General features: G+C 45.0%; 1 protein-coding gene and 1 long non-coding RNA gene across 8 annotated transcripts in view; one reads left to right on the forward strand and one right to left on the reverse strand.

The window, feature by feature from the left end:
- PLCG2 (phospholipase C gamma 2) overlaps nucleotides 1-22143 on the reverse strand; it is a 203758-nt gene that overhangs the window by 108383 nt on the left and 73232 nt on the right. For all 7 annotated transcript variants that reach the window (XM_056525832.1, XM_056525825.1, XM_056525831.1 and 4 more), the window contains exons 3-9: nucleotides 21262-21405; nucleotides 20860-20953; nucleotides 19311-19358; nucleotides 3418-3502; nucleotides 2643-2726; nucleotides 2355-2398; nucleotides 536-608 (exon numbers count right to left, since the gene is read on the reverse strand). In XM_056525832.1, coding sequence (XP_056381807.1) covers nucleotides 536-608; nucleotides 2355-2398; nucleotides 2643-2726; nucleotides 3418-3502; nucleotides 19311-19358; nucleotides 20860-20953; nucleotides 21262-21405 — 572 coding nt within the window. The remainder of the gene's footprint in view (nucleotides 1-535; nucleotides 609-2354; nucleotides 2399-2642; nucleotides 2727-3417; nucleotides 3503-19310; nucleotides 19359-20859; nucleotides 20954-21261; nucleotides 21406-22143) is intronic.
- The window catches only part of LOC130276448 (uncharacterized), a 69556-nt gene continuing 48331 nt past the window's right edge, over nucleotides 919-22143 (forward strand). Inside the window, exons 1-2 of the long non-coding RNA XR_008845122.1 lie at nucleotides 919-1390; nucleotides 3436-3578. This is a non-coding gene — a long non-coding RNA (uncharacterized LOC130276448). The remainder of the gene's footprint in view (nucleotides 1391-3435; nucleotides 3579-22143) is intronic.

Raw genomic sequence — 22143 nt, forward strand, 5'->3', positions numbered from 1 at the left:
GGGGAGCTGCAGGGAGAAAGACGCCGTGAGCGCTCCGGGGAGGAGCGGGGGCCCGGAGCGCTAGGCGTAACAGGGTCTCATAAGTGAGACCCGATGTGATCAATCTCTCAGCCCCTGTACTACTGCCCCCAACATGGAACAGACCCTGTTCCATGATGGGAGTAGGATTCACTTAGTTTTGAGTAATTTCCCGACAGCTCAGAGCTGTCAGGTTTCGGTGAAGCAAAATTCACACATTTTCCTGTGAGTTTTTCATCATACTCAGAGTGTTTTTGCTTTTTTGTTGAAACAACCGCCCCTTTTTTTGGCTAACCACGCACATTTTGACGAGTTTAAAAAACCCTCTGAGTGATGATATTTTGTGTCTGGAAATTGTGTCTCACAAAGTGGTGCATGGGCTATGCAACACAAATTTGGTCGCACAACCCGAGAAAAAGAGTTGGGTTGACATTAGTAAATTAGGGCCAATATGTATAATGGAGCTTTCATCAGATGACTTTGTTGCTAAGAAAACACAACTCTGGAATTTACTTACCTGTTGTTCATGTTGTAAAAACCTTTGAAAGTCATGCAAATGAACAGCGGAAGCTTCAGCTCGATCAACATTTCTGAGAAATATAACCAGACTGGCAAGTTATAGTGATATTGAACTACATGTGAGCAAAACATCCATAAACCTAAAGTCTATGCTATCTACATTTTGTGTATTGAAAGTAAGGTTGGGTTCACATCAGTGTTTTTATTTCTAACACACAATTCCGTCAGAGAAATTGAGAAACAGAAATAAAAATGAAGATAACGGTCCATTATTTTATATGCATGTTTTACAAAATCTTTTACTTCTGTAATATCAGTTTTATAAATTTGAACAAAGCTAATATGAACGACCAATCTATTATTTCCTGACATTAGGTTTTTCAGGATGAACTCGCTGTAGTATTCTTCAAAGAGATAACTTTACAGGAGGGCCATTTCACCTATGAGCATAACCTCCAGCTGAGGAGCACATCAGTAGAAAAAAACAATCTCTTCCTGACACTATCAGTCCAGAGAATGGCAAGAATTAGTAGCTGGTCATATGCAGAATATTGTATACTGGACACCACCAGCACAAACCTGCACCACTACCACTGCTCTCAGTTAAGTGATAAAACGCGGTGGTCCCTAACCTGTGGATGAATCCTTAATCAACAATTGGACACAAAATCCACTGGAAGGTCATAACATTACTTACAGCAGTAAAACAAAGGACCACATTTCTAGAGGCACACAGTGCTATTCCTGATCCTAACACTTTCATTCCGGATTTTTCCAGGCAACCGGAGCACTTGGAAAGCTGAACTAATTTATGCAGAGTAAAGCTGCGAGGCTTGTTATGGGCAAATTTACTGTAAGTTCACTCAACTCTAGTTATATTGATTTACTGGAACTGTTCAATATGTCTCACCTAAATGCTGTAAATGGACACTGTAAATAGGGTTGCCACCCAGCCGATAATTTACTGCCGCAGCCGGTATTTCTATGTTGCTGCTGGTAATTTTCTATGAATTTTTTTTCAGTAAGCGCCCGCCGCGGGATAGAATCAAATTAGCCCTGGTGCAGCAGCAGCCGCTACCACCACTCATTGTACTAAGTGGCTGTGGCCCGAGATGCTGAAAAGGCAGCGCCTTGGCCACTTTAAATCAGTGTGCTGCGGCAGTGACGTCCTCTTGTGCTGAGGAGCCATGCAGGAGGACATCACTACCAAAGTCGGTCAGTCCTTACAATTTGCTTACACTTTGGTCTAGTTATGACCAAGGGCCAATACAGTATTATATTCCTTTGTACACTGTACATTGCTGGGGAGCAGAGCATTCCGCCCGCTTCCCTGCTTAATAACTTCTGATCGGATCGGGTCTCAAAAGTGAGACCCGATGTGATCAATCTCTCAGCCCCTGTACTAGTGCCCCCAACATGGAACAGACCCTGTTCCATGATGGGAGTAGGATTCACTCAGTTTTGCCCCTTAATGGTGACACTATAGCTGCATGACCGCAGACTTTCAAAAATTGTCTGCTTCGTACTAGTACACTTGCGCTCCTGTTTTAGTTTTTTTTATATATTTATGTAATCCTAATAGAAGTTAAGTTATATTGCTATCAGGAATAGCACTATTTACATCTGGGAAATGTGCTCCTTTTAACCTGTGGATGATCTCCAGCTGTTGCAAAACAGAAACTCCCAGCATGCTGCAGGCTGATGGGGCATGCTGGGACTTTAGTTTTTCACTGGAGAGAGGCAAGTTGAAGACCAATTATATATAGCATGAGTTATGTGTTGCCATTTTTATTTGAAATCATATAATACATTCTTACCCCAAAATAAATACTGAAGAATCCTTCCTGAATTCATCCAGAATCTTAAAAGAAGAAGAATATTTTAATTTGCTTCTCAAAAAACTGCACATGCAAAATCTTCAGTCCTAGAGTCTCTGTTTTTTTTTTTTTTTACCTAAAGAGTACATGGAGATGATAGGAGCTACCACACATATTCCTAGAGCATATGACCTATTACAGTAGAGTATATGGAACAGGGTGGTCCAGATGGATCAGCCCTATAAGAGCAAAACAGTGGGTTACATTTAGGGGGGTTTCTGCACTTACAGATCTCTGATAATCAAACATCATTTTCTTGTAGAACATATGTACATGCTCAAAACTGAGGTCATCTCTGTGGATCCCAATGTCCTACAAAATAATAAAACACTAGTTAGAACCCTTTCAATTCAAGTAGGATGGAGAGGCATGTCAAAACAGAAGACAAAAGGAGAGCAGTCACTTCTGGGTCTTGTGTAGTGCTGGCAATACAAAACTATGGATTTGTACAGAATATTGTTATTTAGTGTATTGGCTGTGTTCTAATGCCTAATATGATTCAGAAATTCCGCCCCTGCCAAGCTTCCTGACCAGATCTTTGTAGCCAAATAAATGTGCCAACAATAAATTCCAAAATGCATTCTTCATTATGTTAGTTGGCTGTTAGTTAGTGTGTTAATATTGATTGTATCAGTGAAGGATCTGGCATGGATTGCATGTGTAATGCTCCCATTTTCCCTCTGGTGCTGCTGCTGGAAAATTAAACACTTGGGGGGGTATTTATCATTAGCACAGATTTTTGTACAATGAAAAACCACTATGAAAATGTGTAATTTTCCCAGTTGCTGTACAAAATGTATTATGTTGTGCATGACCCAGTGTGTACAAAATAAGAACAGGCTGCGGAGGCAAATTTGCAAATGCACATCAGTCGATGAATCCCCCCTTATAGTCTGGCCCAAAGCAAACAACTAGTTTAAGAATTCTTATATCAGTTAGCGTACCAGATAAAAGAATAGTCTATGTGATATCTTTAGTACCAAATACTAGAATGAATACTTACCACCAGCTTGTCTTTCAGTGATTTTGCACTGCTGACTTTGAAGTTAATCTGGAAGAGTATTGTCTTCAGCTCTCGAATGCTAATACTGGAGATAAAAACGTGAGAATTGATCGCTTAGTATAAACTTCAGTTTCATCTTCATCACATTGCAGGGAAAAGAGGTACATTAATATGTGAAGATTGATGACTGGAAATGTAATGATTGTCAAATGTCACAGCATTGGTGACTACAGTTTACATATACTACACTAGAATACCTCAGTCTGTGCACTTCATATATTACTAGGCCACAGAAGGATTATCACAGTCTCTACCATAGGAGAGCAATATTCTGAAATTCTGAAGAATTAATACGTTACACAGTACCTAATCCTGACCATCTACATCTCATTTTATGCTTCTAACACCTATATTTATTAACAAACAAAAAAAAATCTTTCCATTAGCTCACATTGTTAGAAGTACTCTCAAGGGAAGGGGAAATGTCCCTCCTTGTGGTGGTGAGAAGTGATAAGTGTGTCTGCTCATGCAGCCTTGTCCATGACTCACCGACAAGCCTTATGCTGCTGCAGGAATGGTTAGGGTCCCAGTAGGTATGGGGATCCCTAGTGGTGGGATTTTCAGGGGCTGTTTTCTTTTATAAATATTAAACAAATTTTGAACAACCATACTACAAATTATCTTTCATTTTTATCAGTAACAACAAAAGTTTTTTTTGGATCTGACCATGCCCATTTAAAGAGGTGTCCTAGCTGGACACCCCTTTATAACATAACTAGTCTTCTCTAAGCCCCTTCGCAGCAGTCATCACAAAGAGAAGCTTCATTTGGCTGCTTATTTCTACTGCAAGTAATATTACATGGAGCTTTTTCAAAAGAACAGGGGATAAGGGAAAAGTACATTTAATTGGGAATACCCCTTTATTATGGAGTATGTCTTGTCTGTAGGCATTATGCCTTACCAGGCCTAGCATGACTTTTGTAACACTGCTGGATGTGGATCCTCTAACCGGTGTGGCAGATGACATCCGTATCAGGGAGCAGAGAAAAGGTGACGCTCGTCTTCACCAGAGCCAGCCACAAGGCAGGATGGGCTTGCTGTGGCAGGCGACACCCAGGTCGCTACCCCCGATATGACTCAACCACACAGGTAACTGGGCAAGACAAGGTACAGAAGGATGAGACAGAAGGGTGGTTTGATTTAGCAGAAGGTCAAGGCAGACGGCAAAGGTGCGTAGTCAAATAACTTAGCATAAGGGTCAAAATACACGGGCAAGTCAAACAGACAATTGAGAAAGTTTAATCTCAGGCTAGGGGCACTGAAGATCTGGCAGAGAGGATAGGGCGGAGCTGCCTTACATAGTTTTGGCTGAAGGACTAGGCACCAATCAGTGGTGCACTGGCCCTTTAAATTTCATGAAGTCGGCACGCGCGCGTGCTAGGAGGCGGGGGACGCGTTTGCCGGGAAGCAGAGGCCAGAGCGGTGGCAGGTGAGAAGTGAGTTGCGATTCGCGATGCGAACCGCTGCCCGGACGGGAGAGCAGGGAGGTGAGCGCTCATGGTCGGAAAGCCGGACCGGAGCACTCACCGTAACAATGATAACCACTTTTAGGGCAGGGTCACACGCGGCTCATCTGCACAGTATTTTACGCTGCGAATGTGCCGACGGCAGTCACAGAGGGACTGCAGAGCAAACTCTCGGCTGCGGCCGGGTAGCTCTCTTTGGCCGCTCGTAGTGGCGGACTTCCCACTGTAAAAATCCGCTGCTACGAGCGGACACACAGAGCTTCCCAGCGGCAGCTGTGAGCTTCCATGCAGTGCCTCTGTGACTGCCGTCAGCACATCCACAGCGTGAAAGATACTGAGGATGCGCCCTGTGTGACCCTGCCCTTAAGAAGTATAAAATGCCTGTATTCACCCACATGCTCATAAACTAAACCCCAATGTATGAATGTGATGAATGAGTATATTAAAAAGTTTAGTCAAGATAGGCAAACTATTTTAGCAGAATAATACACTGTATATATCTGCTACCACAGAGCAGCTTTTCAATTTTCCACCCGTCATGGTTGAGCGTGCAGGTGGTGTGATTATATTGGCTGGTAGTGATCATTCAACCTAAACAGCATTCACACATGGGCATGCTTATATGCCAGTAGAGTTTACAATCTCATCAGGGTCCGTTGCCACCGTCGCTTCCAGTATGCGATAGACTTTAATCGAACAGTGCAAGGATATTATTCATGATTAATATAGAATATTATTCAAAACTATGTTGTTATAAAGAGCATAAACTCTGAATTTTATGTAACAAAATGAACGTGTTACAGTTCAGGGCTATGTCTTCAGGCACCATACTCTATTTACATGCAGATCTAGTTGATGTTTAAAGTTTCTTCCACTCTGAATTTTGCATTGAGGTTTTATCTGTACGTAGTGACAGGCTACTGTATGACAACAACCATTTAAGGAATGAGTGGGTTTTTCCAGTTACTACTAAATGACAAAGTGAAAAGATTCAGAAATCAAACAGAGAAAATTGACTGTTGCAATGGAGTATTAGACCAAAGCATTTTCTGCCATTTGTGCTGAATTTGATATTAAACTGTACCAGTATTGAAACAAAAAAGTCAATTTAGTTTTATCCTGCAGTGTTTATCCAGAGGAAGGGCTGTGCACTACATTCTGGTAGCTTTATCTCCTTTCATGGTGTATTCTATAGTTAACTAATAAAATTACCTCCCAGTGCCTAATGATAAACAAAAAAAGCACAATAAATAACCCTTCTAAACAGATACTCTAGGACTTAAAGGAGAACTACGGGATTTAAAAATGTATCCCCTATCCTAAGGATAGGGGATAAGTTTCAGATCGCGGGGCGTCCGACCGCTGGGGCCCCCCGCGATCTCTCGTACGGGGCCCCGGCTCTCTGGTTAGAGAGGGCGTGTTGACCACCGCACGAAGCAGCGGCCGGACACGCCCCCTCCATACACTGCTATGGGAGCGCCGGAAATTGCCGAAGGCAGCGCTTCGGCTCTCCCATAGCAGTAAATGGAGGGCGTGTGTCAGCCGACGCCTCGTGCGGTGGTCGACACGCGCTCTCTATGCAGAGAGCCGCGGCCCCGTACGGGAGATCGTGGGGGGCCCCAGTGGTCGGACCCCCCGCGATCTGAAACTTATCACCTATCCTTAGGATAGGGGATAAAATTTTCCATCCCGTAGTTCTCCTTTAATAGTATAAATCACATACTATATACTCCCTAAGTAGCAGGCGGTGCTGGGTTTGCTGTATAGGGCCATTTAAAGGGTTACTCCACCCCTTGACATCTTATCCCCTATCCAAAGGATAGGGGAAAAGATGTCTGATCGCGGGGGTCCCGCCCCCTCCCATAGACTTGCATTGAGGGGATGGGGCGTGATGTCACACGGAGGCGGAGTCGTGACATCACAGACTTCCGTTCCCGTGGTTGGTACCCAGACCCTCCAGCGCTTCTGGACAAGAAACAGGTGGGTGCCGCATGCTATATTGCAGGGGTCCCCAGCGACGGAACCCCCGCGATCAGACATCTTATCCCCTATCCTTTGGATAGGGGATAAGATGTCTAGGGGTGGAGTACCCCTTTAAGGATGTTTATATCTGATCAATTGGGATCTGACTCCCAGCACCCCAACCAATTAGCTGGGCTGCTGCATTTTGCAAACATTGATCCTTTACTAATTATGACATTTAATAGTGGCTGCAACAGGTATTGAAGTTTGCCCCCGGCAGCACCCCCTATAATCTGGTCACTCCCATAGATCAGATGTTAATGACCTATCCTAATAATAATTTGTAACTTTATGTGTAAAATTTACCCCTAAAATATTGGCCCCCAGGGGTCCTTCTTCTGGTCCTACCTGCAGCCCTGCTTGCAGATTGTCTCCTGCAGCAGCCTGGCAGAGACAAAAGTCAGGAAATGCAGGTTGAACCTCAGCCTTCAGTGCATAGTACTGAATATTGTGCTGAACATTTCTGCTCCTTTTGCAGCTGTTGGGCAGAGCTGACACACTGTACAGTGCTGAGAGCTAAGGGGGGTGTGCAGTCTCAGCCAAAGCCCATCTCACACTGAACTGCTGTGTATAGCAGAGTAAGAGAGAAAGTTCTCCCCAGCAGGGCTTCACATAATGTCATGCCTGCTGGGGAACACCCCTACTGAGTCTGTAGAGCTCATTGAGACTGAGAAAAAGATAAGGAACACTATCAAAGTAGAAAACTAAAAAATAATAATTTAAAAAAAACAGGGGGTGGTTTATCATGATGGGGAGGGTAAACTGAATTAAAAATATATCAACTTCAGGACAGGTACTCTTTAAGCAATAAAAAATAAAGAAATAAAAAATTAAGTGGGAAAACAAAAAGAGATTAGAAAAAAAGTTTCAGTATCTGACCCTTCTCAGTAAAAATAAATAATTACATACATACATACATACCTACATAAATAAATAAAATCTAGAAGATACACTCACTTCAATCACTATAGTTTGAACTTGGCTGAGTTCAGTAATGTCTTTTGTATACTCAGGTACCCAAAAGTGTGCACAATATTCTACGTGCCAACTGCCTAGTTATTCAAATAATAGTATTTCTATATTCTTACCATGTACATTCCATAATTTTCAATCTAGAGAAGTAGAATTCTAATCAAATTTTTATCATGTAATAAATGGACTCCTATTTCCTACTTTGCAAAGCAGACCATTGCCAGAGGCAAACAAAAACAGGCAACGACTAAAGGGAAAGTAAATGTGCAAAAAGAAACATTGTCAAATACTTAAAGGGTATCTCTCATCAAAAAAACTTTTGATATATTATAGATTAATGTATGCCGAATAACTTTCCAATTGCATGTTATTAAAAAATATGCTTCTTTCTATTTAATTTTCCACTTTGAAGAAATGACCACTAGGGGTCTCCCTACCAGTCCTGGCAGCAAGCATTTCAGACTCATGCTGGAGTCCTAAACACTACGAGCTGCCAGTCTGCTTTGTTCACAAAGGAGAACACTCAGAGCTGCCAGCCTGCTTTGTTCACAGCCTGTTTGGCTGTGAACAAAGCAGGCTGGCAGCTCTGAGTGTTTAGGACTCCAGCATGAGTAAGAAATGCTTGCTGACAGGACTGATCAGGAAAAATACAATAGAAAGAAGCATATTTTTCATTAACATGCTATTGGAAAGTTATTCAACATTCATTAATCTAAAATATATCAAATGTTTATTTGATGAGAGGTACCCTTTAACATTCAAATTTTAAAGCTTGAATAGAAAGGTTACTATTATTCTCACAATATGTTCATCAGGCCACTAAAGCTGTGCACATAACAAATAAAAAAGAGCCATTACTATTTCCAAGGGGCATTGATAATATGAATCACAGGATTTATTTCTACTATTGTGCTTGAAAGAGGGGCGTGGGGGTGGTGTTAGGGGTAATTCAAACAGGCTTGTGATTGTGTGCAAAAGGACCTGGTGTTTAGTGCCTCACTAGAGGATATGCACAGATGAAGTGTATTGAAACGCAGAACTTACAAAGACTTTACTTGCAAGAGGAACTTATGCATTGCAGTTTTAGTAACATTTAAGATACAGAATATAGAACGGATCTCACGAAAAGTCACAAACTCAGTAAACTGGCAGTTCTGGTTTTGTTTGTACTAAACTTTGTCTCTCTGACACTGACTCATCAGGGTATTCAATCGGTCTGGCTTCAAGGAGAACGCCGGCTCCACGTGGCGCAGGATACAAAAGGAATAGAGATCAGATAAAATCGAGGTAGTTTGTGGTGTCCTGGTGCAGGACCTCGTCCTGTCCCTGTCTAAAGTCCCCTCAGCTAGAGTCCCTCCATTCCACAGGGCTCTCTTGCAGGGCTTGCCCCTTGGTTGCCTCATATAAATATATTTTTGAATAGTGTACAGATATTTAGGACCTTCCGGGGTCATGTGATAATGTCATGTGATCTACCCAGAGTTCTCTGGGTTCAGGACTTACAGGCTTTGCAACCAATGGGATTACTCCAGCCCCCCTAGTATATAAGGGGCTGTAGTCTGTAAATTCGCTCTCTTGGTTCCTGCTCTTAGTTCCAGACTATTAAGCCAAGCACAATCAGCATATCTTCATTCATCTCAACATAGGTCAAAGCCTAAAGGAGCAGCAGCCACTAAACCCGTGAGTTATAGAGCTCAACCTACAAATCCTGTGTGACTACTGTCACGATGCCGGCTGGCAGGAGGTGGATCCTCTGTGCCAGAGAGGGATGGCGAGGACCGTGCTAGTGGACCGGTTCTAAGTCACTACTGGTTTTCACCAGAGCCCGCCGCAAAGCGGGATGGTCTTGCTGCGGCGGTAGTGACCAGGTCGTATCCACTAGCAACGGCTCACCTCTCTGGCTGCTGAAGATAGGCGCGGTACAAGGGAGTAGACAGAAGCAAGGTCGGACGTAGCAGAAGGTCGGGGCAGGCAGCAAGGATCGTAGTCAGGGGCAACGGCAGGAGGTCTGGAACACAGGCTAGGAACACACAAGGAAACGCTTTCACTGGCACGATGGCAACAAGATCTGGCAAGGAAGTGCAGGGGAAGTGAGGTGATATAGGGAAGTGCACAGGTGATCAGACTAATTGGAACCACTGCGCCAATCAGCGGCGCAGTGGCCCTTTAAATCGCAAAGACCCGGCGCGCGCGCGCCCTAAGGAGCGGGGCCGCGCGCGCCGGGACAGGACCGACGGGGAGCGAGTCAGGTACGGGAGCCGGGGTGCGCATCGCGAGCGGGCGCTACCCGCATCGCGAATCGCATCCCGGCTGGAGGCGGTATCGCAGCGCCCCGGGTCAGTGGATCTGACCGGAGCGCTGCAGTGAGGAGAGTGTAGCGAGCGCTCCGGGGAGGAGCGGGGACCCGGAGCGCTCGGCGTAACAGTACCCCCCCCCTTGGGTCTCCCCCTCTTCTTAGAGCCTGAGAACCTGAGGAGCAGACTTTTGTCTAGGATATTGTCCTCAGGTTCCCAGGATCTCTCTTCTGGACCACAACCCTCCCAATCCACTAAAAAAAAGGTTTTCCCTCTGACCTTTTTGGATGCCAGAATTTCTTTGACGGAGAAGATGTCCGAGGAGCCGGAAACAGGAGTGGGAGGAACAGATTTGGGAGAGAAACGGTTGATGATAAGTGGTTTAAGAAGAGAAACGTGAAAGGCATTAGGAATACGAAGAGAAGGAGGAAGAAGAAGTTTGTAAGAGACAGGATTAATCTGGCACAAAATTTTGAAAGGACCAAGATAGCGTGGTCCCAACTTGTAGCTAGGGACACGGAAGTGGACATATTTAGCGGAGAGCCATACCTTGTCTCCAGGGGAAAAAATGGGAGGAGCTCTTCTTTTCTTATCCGCGAACTTCTTCATGCGTGATGAAGCCTGTAAGAGAGAATTTTGGGTCTCTCTCCATATGATGGAAAGGTCACGAGAAATTTCATCCACAGCGGGCAGACCAGAGGGCAACGGGGTAGGGAGGGGGGGAAGAGGGTGACGGCCGTACACCACGAAAAATGGGGATTTGGAGGAAGATTCAGAGACTCTGAAGTTATACGAGAATTCGGCCCATGGAAGAAGATCTGCCCAGTCATCCTGGCGGGAGGAAACAAAATGTCGTAAATAATCACCCAAGACCTGGTTAACTCTTTCTACTTGTCCATTGGATTGAGGATGATATGCAGAAGAAAAATTTAATTTAATCTTGAGTTGTTTACAGAGAGCCCTCCAGAATTTAGACACGAATTGGACGCCTCTATCCGAGACGATCTGCGTAGGCAACCCGTGAAGACGAAAAATGTGTACAAAAAATTGTTTAGCCAGCTGAGGCGCTGAAGGAAGACCAGGAAGAGGGATGAAATGTGCCATTTTGGAGAATCGATCAACGACCACCCAAATAACAGTGTTGCCACGGGAAGGGGGTAAATCAGTAATAAAATCCATACCAATCAGAGACCAAGGCTGTTCGGGGACAGGCAGAGGATGAAGAAAACCAGCGGGCTTCTGGCGAGGAGTCTTATCCCGGGCACAGATAGTGCAGGCTCGCACAAAGTCCACAACATCCGTCTCCAGAGTCGGCCACCAATAGAAGCGAGAGATGAGTTGCACAGATTTCTTGATGCCCGCATGACCTGCGAGATGGGAGGAGTGACCCCATTTGAGGATTCCGAGGCGTTGGCGTGGAGAAACAAAGGTCTTTCCTGGAGGAGTTTGCCTGATGGAGGCTGGAGAAGTGGAAATCAGGCAGTCAGGAGGAATGATGTGTTGCGGAGAGAGTTCAACTTCAGAAGCATCCGAGGAACGAGAGAGAGCATCGGCCCTAATGTTCTTATCGGCAGGCCGAAAGTGAATTTCAAAATTAAATCGGGCAAAGAACAGAGACCACCTGGCCTGGCGAGGATTCAGCCGTTGGGCAGACTGGAGGTAGGAGAGGTTCTTGTGATCGGTGTAAATAATAACTGGAAATCTTGATCCCTCCAGCAGATGCCTCCATTCCTCAAGTGCTAATTTAATGGCTAGAAGCTCTCGATCCCCGATGGAGTAGTTCCTCTCCGCCGGAGAGAAGGTCCTAGAAAAAAAACCACAAGTAACAGCATGCCCGGAAGAATTTTTTTGTAGAAGGACAGCTCCAGCTCCCACTGAGGAGGCATCAACCTCCAATAGGAAGGGTTTGGAAGGGTCAGGTCTGGAGAGCACGGGAGCCGAAGAAAAGGCAGACTTGAGCCGTTTAAAGGCGTCTTCCGCTTGAGGAGGCCAAGACTTGGGATCGGCATTTTTTTTGGTTAAAGCCACGATAGGAGCCACAACGGTAGAAAAATGTGGAATAAATTGCCTGTAATAATTGGCGAACCCCAAAAAGCGTTGAATAGCACGGAGTCCGGAGGGGCGTGGCCAATCTAAGACGGCAGAGAGTTTGTCTGGATCCATTTGTAGTCCCTGGCCAGAGACCAAGTATCCTAGGAAAGGAAGAGATTGGCATTCAAACAGACATTTCTCTATTTTGGCATAGAGTTGATTGTCACGAAGTCTCTGAAGAACCATATGGACATGCTGGCGGTGTTCTTCTAGATTGGCAGAAAAAATCAGGATATCGTCCAGATATACAACAACACAGGAGTATAAAAGATCACGAAAAATTTCATTAACAAAGTCTTGGAAGACGGCAGGGGCGTTGCACAGGCCAAAGGGCATGACCAGATACTCAAAGTGTCCATCTCTGGTGTTAAATGCCGTTTTCCACTCATCCCCCTCTCTGATGCGGATGAGATTATAAGCACCTCTTAAGTCCAGTTTGGTAAAGATGTGGGCACCTTGGAGGCGATCAAAGAGTTCAGAGATGAGGGGTAGGGGGTAGCGGTTCTTAACCGTGATTTTATTAAGACCGCGGTAGTCAATGCAAGGACGTAGGGAGCCATCTTTTTTGGACACAAAGAAAAATCCGGCTCCGGCAGGAGAGGAGGATTTACGGATAAAGCCCTTTTTTAAATTTTCCTGGACGTATTCAGACATGGCAAGAGTCTCTGGGGCGGATAGAGGATAAATTCTGCCCCGGGGTGGAGTAGTGCCCAGGAGGAGGTCGATAGGACAATCATAAGGCCTGTGAGGAGGTAGAGTCTCAGCTTGTTTTTTGCAAAAAACATCCGCAAAGTCCATATAGGCCTTAGGGAGACCGGTTACAGGAGGAACCACAGAGTCACGGCAAGGGTTACTGGGAACCGGTTTTAGGCAGTCCTTGGAACAAGAGGGCCCCCAACTCTTGATCTCCCCAGTGGACCAATCCAGGGTTGGGGAATGAAGTTGAAGCCAGGGAAGTCCAAGGAGAATTTCAGAAGTGCAATTGGGGAGGACCAAAAGTTCAATCCTCTCGTGGTGAGATCCGATGCACATTAGAAGGGGCTTCGTGCGGAAACGTATGGTACAGTCCAATCTTTCATTGTTTACACAATTGATGTAGAGGGGTCTGGCGAGACTGGTCACTGGGATGTTGAACCTGTTGACGAGAGAGGCCAAAATAAAATTTCCTGCAGATCCGGAGTCCAAGAAGGCCATAGTAGAGAAGGAGAAGGCAGAGGCAGACATCCGCACAGGCACAGTAAGACGTGGAGAAGCAGAGTAGACATCAAGGACTGTGTCACCTTTGTGCGGAGTCAGCGTACGTCTTTCCAGGCGGGGAGGACGGATAGGACAATCCTTCAGGAAGTGTTCGGTACTAGCACAGTACAGGCAGAGGTTCTCCATGCGGCGTCGTGTCCTCTCTTGAGGTGTCAGGCGAGACCGGTCGACCTGCATAGCCTCCACGGCGGGAGGCACAGGAACGGATTGCAGGGGACCAGAGGAGAGAGGAGCCGAGGAGAAGAAACGCCTCGTGCGAACAGAGTCCATATCCTGGCGGAGCTCCTGACGCCTTTCGGAAAAACGCATGTCAATGCGAGTGGCTAGGTGAATGAGTTCATGTAGATTAGCAGGGATTTCTCGTGTGGCCAGAACATCTTTAATGTTGCTGGATAGGCCTTTTTTAAAGGTCGCGCAGAGGGCCTCATTATTCCAGGATAATTCTGAAGCAAGAGTACGGAATTGTACGGCATACTCGCCAACGGAAGAATTACCCTGGACCAGGTTCAACAGGGCAGTCTCAGCAGAAGAGGCTCGGGCAGGTTCCTCAAAGACACTTCGGATTTCCGAGAAGAAGGAGTGTACAGAGGCAGTGACGGGGTCATTGCGGTCCCAGAGCGGTGTGGCCCAAGACAGGGCTTTTCCAGACAGAAGGCTGACTACGAAAGCCACCTTAGACCTTTCAGTGGGAAACTGGTCCGACATCATCTCCAAGTGCAGGGAGCATTGGGAAAGAAAGCCACGGCAAAACTTAGAGTCCCCATCAAATTTATCCGGCAAGGATAGGCGTAAACCAGAAGCGGCCACTCGCTGCGGAGGAGGTGCAGGAGCTGGCGGAGGAGATGATTGCTGAAGCTGTGGTAGTAACTGCTGTAGCATAACGGTCAGTTGAGACAGCTGTTGGCCTTGTTGCGCTATCTGTTGTGACTGCTGGGCGACCACCGTGGTGAGGTCAGCGACAACTGGCAGAGGAACTTCAGCAGGATCCATGGCCGGATCTACTGTCACGATGCCGGCTGGCAGGAGGTGGATCCTCTGTGCCAGAGAGGGATGGCGAGGACCGTGCTAGTGGACCGGTTCTAAGTCACTACTGGTTTTCACCAGAGCCCGCCGCAAAGCGGGATGGTCTTGCTGCGGCGGTAGTGACCAGGTCGTATCCACTAGCAACGGCTCACCTCTCTGGCTGCTGAAGATAGGCGCGGTACAAGGGAGTAGACAGAAGCAAGGTCGGACGTAGCAGAAGGTCGGGGCAGGCAGCAAGGATCGTAGTCAGGGGCAACGGCAGGAGGTCTGGAACACAGGCTAGGAACACACAAGGAAACGCTTTCACTGGCACGATGGCAACAAGATCCGGCAAGGAAGTGCAGGGGAAGTGAGGTGATATAGGGAAGTGCACAGGTGATCAGACTAATTGGAACCACTGCGCCAATCAGCGGCGCAGTGGCCCTTTAAATCGCAAAGACCCGGCGCGCGCGCGCCCTAAGGAGCGGGGCCGCGCGCGCCGGGACAGGACCGACGGGGAGCGAGTCAGGTACGGGAGCCGGGGTGCGCATCGCGAGCGGGCGCTACCCGCATCGCGAATCGCATCCCGGCTGGAGGCGGTATCGCAGCGCCCCGGGTCAGTGGATCTGACCGGAGCGCTGCAGTGAGGAGAGTGTAGCGAGCGCTCCGGGGAGGAGCGGGGACCCGGAGCGCTCGGCGTAACAACTACTATTCTACTCAAATCTTATAATTAGTAGCACAGTGGCCTGCTTAAAGCTAAAGACTATCCATCTCAGCAAAGCCTGTGAGGAACCTGAATCCTGGTTACCTCAAGAGAAACTGTACAATTGTAAAGACTGTTGCATAAAAGTTCAAGTAAAAGTTTCCAGTTATCTCATAAAATCTGCTGTGGACATTCCGTTTATAATCCCTGCCGTTTGTGGGCCGGTTGGCGGCAAACCTCACCCTGGCATCTCGACAAGTAAGGGTTAATGCCACCAGACCCTGTAATATCATTGCAACACCCCAGTCACCACAAGTTTGTTTCCCAAGATGCAACGCGTTTCACTGCAGGAAAGCAGCTTCATCATGCATCATGCCTGATGAAGCTGCTTTCTCGCAATGAAACGCGTTGCATCTTGGGAAATAAACTACCTCGATTTTATCTGATCTCCATTCCTTTTGTATCCTGCGCCACGTGGAGCCGGCGTTCTTCTTGAAGCCAGACCGATTGAATACCTTGCCTAGCCGGAGGGCTGCGGATACACTACCTCCTGATGCGCTTACCATTGTTGTGTATGATGTTACACAACCAAATCTGGTGAGCTCCTGTCTTATTTCATTTTTATACTGAGTATCTCTCTTTTATCACACCAAGAAGTGCTCTCCCTTTTCTCCCCTTTAGGCTGACTCATCAGGGGCTGACAGGGTCTATTAACCCTTGTGACCGAAGCTCTTGTTTCCAGGGCTTACACTATACAACAATGGATCTTGCATTAAGAGCTACTTACAGTTCCCTTGACTCCTGTTTTAGGAGCTCTTTACTCTCTCTCTAGGTCCTCTGCTGTTCACCCTTTCTCCCCCAGGGTAGACTTATTCTTCTACCCCTAGCGAACTACCCGTTACAAACTCACCACTGCTCCTGCGGCCTTCTGAGCAAGTGATGTCTTGGTAGGAATCGTGGGCAATTCATAGCCCACACAGCAGTCCTCTTAGGTACACAAAATTGTCATCTCATGGAGAAGCTCATGCCTTCACACAGCCCAGCACAACTCTGCTTGCTGTTTTGTCTCTGCTGCTCTAGCACATAATTCCACAGCCCTCCATTAGGCTTCCTAAGCCTAGTACAGCACAGCACAACTTCTCTTGTCTCTATCTAAACCTCACACCAGCATTACATTACATTCAGGTGGGACATTGCTGGTTTTACGGTGCATTTCTGATGTAAAAGTAAGCCAGTTAAAACAATGGTCTAAACTAAGGCTAGATAGTAAAAAGATGAGCCAGATTTTGAAACAGTCTGAGTCACAGTTATATATCTGGTGCATTCTTAGGGCTGACATATGCTTTCAATACCTTTTGATCCAACAGTTTACCTCCCTATACGAATGAACGTTGGGCACGGCCAAACTTTCAATTTTCCTCTTTGGGTAGGGAATGAGTAAGCCACTGCCAGACAGCTAAGGTGGAGCCTTATTTTTCCCAGAACAAAAGTGTCAGGTGGGGAAAATCCAACATGCCTGATCCTACCATATGCTTTAGAAAGTTGAATAGATAGTTAAAGGTGTATGAGCACCTTTAAACTATCTAACAATTAGACATTTTTTATTTATTTTCCTCCAATGTCCCCAGACCTTTATTTCATGAATAGCTTCACCTTGTAATCCAAAACACAACCCATCTGTGGACAGATCTGTTTAGACCTTATCAGCGCAAAACAAAATTCTCATCAGTCACCTTTCCTATAGGTTCTAATGTAATGAAAGAGCATTGCTTGTTTTCGGGGGGAACAACACCAGTGGTGTTCTCCTCATTGGAATAGCTTGGCATGAAGTTTATTTCCTGAAAAAATACAACAATGAAATAATTGAATTCCCTGAGGAACCTGGTTAAGTTCAGTCATGGGCCAAACATTGAAGTAAAATTACAATCTTTACTTCCTGAATGAACCTCCCTAGTTTGGAGACCCCACAGGACAATGGAAGAAAAGCTCAGATCACATGAGAATGGGAACAATTCCCATCATATGCTGCCAGTCTGGGTAATAGTCAACACAATGCTTAGCCAGGGGACTCTAATCTGTAGCCCTTGGGCTGTTACAAAACTGTGACTATCTGCAAACCCTGGCAGCTATAGGCTGTCAGACAAGCTGGAAGTTTTGGTGAGGCTGGAGACCAACGTGTCATGATTACAGGAAAGGTGTGGAGATAAATGTGAGATCACGTTCTGACAGCTAGTAAATAAAGCGGTGTCCATTATGGCACATGGGACGCATAGTCCTTTTTCTAATCCCAAGATCTAATGTCTCCTCTCTTGAAAAACGATGTGCCATATTACATGTTTGTAGACAGCTAATGGGTAACCCTTAAATTAGAATCCAATGATCCCAACCTCCCTGCATTTGAGATATTGGGGGAGATTTATCAAAACCTGTGCAGAGGAAGAGTGGTGCAGTTGCCCATAGCAACCAATCAGATTGCTTCTTTCATTTTTCACAGGCCTCTTTAGAGGCCTGTGGAAAATGAAAGAAGAAATCTGATTGGTTGCTATGGGCAACTGCACCACTCTTCCTCTGCACAGGTTTTGATAAATCTCCCCCATTGTGTACAACTGGGTAGGTCCATATTACTGTAGATACCAAGAACTGCCTCTGCTTTATACACAACACTCTATGCCTCTGCTGTTTCCAGCTTCTCTGGATGTAGTACACTCAGTGCTATGTAAGTATTAGCAAACTTGACACATATCAGATATAGACTGATTTACCCTATGTGGAGTCCGTTGTCAGCCATCCTTCTCCCTGTTTTTACATGATTAAGAAGCACTGGCTACCACCAAACTCGATCAGAAGAAGGCAGCCTTTAACTTCTTTAATATAGAGCAGTACTGCCTGTTATCAGACCATATTTATTGAGAAGCTGGTGGTGGAGAAGAAGTGGTGGCAAAAAGGAGCATTCATTTCGGAAAGTTGCTGCCACTTCTCCTGAGATTATCGATGCCACCAATCAACCAATTAACATTGTCTGGACTTAGCTTAAAGGGGTGCTCCAGTGAAAAACTTTTTTTTTTTTTTTTTTTTATCAACTGGTGCCAGAAAGTTAAACAGATTTGTAAATTACGTCTATTAAAAAATATGAATCCTTCCAGCACTTATTAGCTACTGAATACTACAGAGGAAATTCTTTTTGGAACACAATGCTTTCTGCTGACATCACGAGCACAGTGCTCTCTGCTGACATCTCTGTCCATTTTAGGAACTGTCCAGAGCAGCATATGTTGTCAGCAGAGAACACTGTGCTCGTGATTCAGCAGAGAGCTCCGTGGTCCAAAAAGAAAATAATTTCCTCTGTAGTATTCAGCAGCTAATAAGTACTGGAAGGATTAAGATTTTTTAATAGAAGTAATTTACAAATCTGTTTAACTTTCTGGCACCAGTTGACTTAAAAAAAAAAAAAAGTTTTCCACCGGAGTACCCCTTTAAGTAGTAATAGTTATAAGCAGAGTACATGTCTACTACAACTATGACTTGCAAAGTGATAAAGAATAGCATGTCTTTAAAGTGTATGTCTACATGATGCGGTGACAAAACACTGTTGCCTTACATGTGAACTGTGGGCAGGAAAGGTAGAAGTGTCAGCAACACATTGTTACTACAAAAAAACATGCCATACATCCAAAAATCTATTTACCTACCATCCCTGAAATATTACTAATTTAGACCACTTAATAGTCAGTACTGGAATGTCGGGAGATCAAAAAGATAGGTAACCTTTACTTATCATATTTTTTTTAGCAAAACACTTGGAATACCACTACAACCCCCCCCCCCCCCCCCCCCCACCATGGCCGAAAATAGGTCAGCCCTTAAAAGATTTGACAAACGTGATACCTCCAAACACTCAAGAACATGCAAGCTGACCAAACAGATAGGTGACAGATAACATACCATACTTAAACAGTCTAATAATTTGAACTTTTATTGGGGTCTGTGTAGCAGATACTTTTAGATTGACAAAGAATCTCATCTTACCTGTTTCTTCTGGTCTGATCCACGGAGTATATCTGCTTTCTCAGCCAGCTAGGAAAATAAGAAAAGCCTTGAAGGTCAACATATATATATATTTTTTTATTCTTGTTTAATTTACAGTTATGGAGCCACAACCCAATGCCAAAGTCTCTCTATAATCATAATGTAAAAAGCCACCTTATCTAGTCCTGATCTTAGTACTAGGATGTTGTCTCTCCCTTTGTCTTTAGTGATTGAACCACAAATGTTTGCATCCACCAGCATTAGACAGGGCTTCCATATATATCAGCCAGACAGGTGCCAAAAAGGACACACTTTTGGCATCTGTGGTAGTGGGGTATGATGAGGGCAGATGTTGTTACCCTAGGGGCAGATGGAATTAACCACTTGTATTCGTGACGCCAGGGGGTGGTTTAGCCTAAAACCACCCGAAGGTATACCGCTTGATCCTTGGCTAGGTACGGGGGCAATAAATAGTCTGATGCCAAGTTACGGACAATAGTAGCTTTACTGAGGGTAGACAGTTAGTAAAGTCTATAAAGTTCAGCCAGGGCCCAAGGAGGTGACCAGTGATGCAGAGACCTTAAGGCCTTGCTAAGACTTGTAGTAGGACTGGACAATTGAATGCAGACCACGCTGACTTGACAGATGACAGGGACTGACTTGACTTGACTCATAAAGCAGTGATTTTAGCCGTCACACCCCCTCCCATAGACTTGCATTGAGGGGCGGGGCGTCACAAGGGGGCGGAGTTGTGACGTTACGATACTCCGGTCCAGTGGTTGTCATGCTTCACACTCGGATCCTCCATCGCTGCGGAAAGCTCACAAAGGTGCGTGCGGAATGACAGATTGTGGTGGCCCTCAGTGGCGGTACCCCCGCGATCATACATCTTATCCCCTATCCTTTGGATAGGGGATAAGATGTATTAGGGCCGGAGTACCCTTTGAGCCTTATCTTGTCATGATCCTACCCTTAGGTGAGTTTTATCAACAAATTTCAGCTTTATGGCATGGACTATACAGGCTATATATCTGAGAATTACAGATGAGCGTATTAATTCAGGAAAAATTTAATTATTTAGAATTTTACAAGAAGTTTAGATTCATCCAAATCCAATTTTTACTGATTCACTTCAGGTGAGTATGTGCAGGAGCTGGGATTCTTTTTAAAGCATGAGTTTCTGCTCCTTTATTTACTGAGCAACAGGCATACATTGTATGCCTACTGCTCAGTTTACATTCACTGGGCAAGGTACAGTGTGCCACCTGGAAGTAAGATGTGATATTGTAAGGATTGCTACTCACATTGACTAGACTGGGCGCTTTGCACCTAATCTAGTAAGTGTTCACTGAGCAAAAAGGCATACAGCTTATGCCTCCTGCTCAGTACATAGTTTCCATGTCACCCTAGTCTAGGGCACTACAGGAACTATGTAGATGTCTTGTACAGCAAGCAATGATGTGCTATGCACCGGGCCCAGCAATTTTGCCAAATAAAATTGTCCATTGAGTCGAAAACTCCTGCATCTTAAGAAAACTATTACACACACCTTTCTATGATGGTTGGCGTGGAAGCCAAATTCACTTCGTCAAGTAAAATATTCAAGCCACATTTCCACTTCTCAGCATCCGTCACAGAGTCCGCTGCAAAATAAAATCAGATAGTAAGGACAAGATTCATATTGCTCAACCTATGTCAGCCCATCAGGAGACACAGGCTACTTCACAGGTAAAGCATAGGTTGTATTCTGCAGATATTCTAACATGATAGCATGCGTATTACAGCCACATGGCCCAAATCAACAGTGATGCTACTAATCCTAACCACAGAACCCTATAGTGACCTTATTATAACCACAGTGAGCCAGATATTCTGTCCTGCTCTAAGTGTACAGAACCTGGGCTTATAAACAGAGTTTTGATTCGTCATTGTGTCGTGTGTCATAGCTTACTTTCCAGACTTAAAGTGTTAAGAACAAACTGGCTTCCATAGAAAATAGTGAAGCAGCAATCCTCCTTCAGGCGTGATACTTTTCCGCGCTCAAAGTCCCTGCAGTTTTTTCCCTGACGGATTTCTTTGATTTCAGACAGGTCCACTGCAAGAAAGCACATTTAAAATCAATAGCGAGCAGGGCTTTTAGATTACAGCAATTATGAACTCTGTAATTCTTCCTATTCAATGCATGCAGTATTATACACCACATATGTTTTTAGCTGCCTGTGTAAGGCTTGCTTGTCATATTTAATTCCTTGAGGTGTTACCATCTTATGTTGTTGGATTTCTATTCAGCACTGTTCATGCCTGCAGCAGCTAAGAAAATATATGAAATGTTGGGTTCGCATCAAGAATCTAGGAAAGTTTGTCTTGACCCATGTACCATAACAAAATATTGTCTCTCTTTGAAAATCCTTATAGCTACCCAACCTGTATTGTACAGGAGTCAACTCTCTAAAATTCCTCATAAACTAGATGGAAGACACATTTGTAACACTGTTCAGTATGTTATTGTATTTGTGTGTGTTTATTATACAAACATGAAGATAGAAGCCTTAGGGATCATTCACACTATGTAATCTCCACCTGCAGAGGACTGCTCGGAAATGTTTAGATTGCAATGCATTTAAAGAGTACCTGTCATTATCTTGTAAAATGTTATAATAATCCTCCCAGTTCACTGCCCCCATCATGATAGACCACCCCCTGCCTTTATTTTTATTATTTGTTAGTTTTCTACCTTGATATTGATCTGTATTGATCTGCTCAGCCTCACTCAGATTCACAGACTGGGAAGGGGCATTACCCAGCAGGTTATGACATCATCTGAAGCCATACA

Source organism: Hyla sarda, chromosome 6 (assembly GCF_029499605.1).
Source record: "Hyla sarda isolate aHylSar1 chromosome 6, aHylSar1.hap1, whole genome shotgun sequence".
Lineage (NCBI taxonomy): Eukaryota > Metazoa > Chordata > Amphibia > Anura > Hylidae > Hyla > Hyla sarda.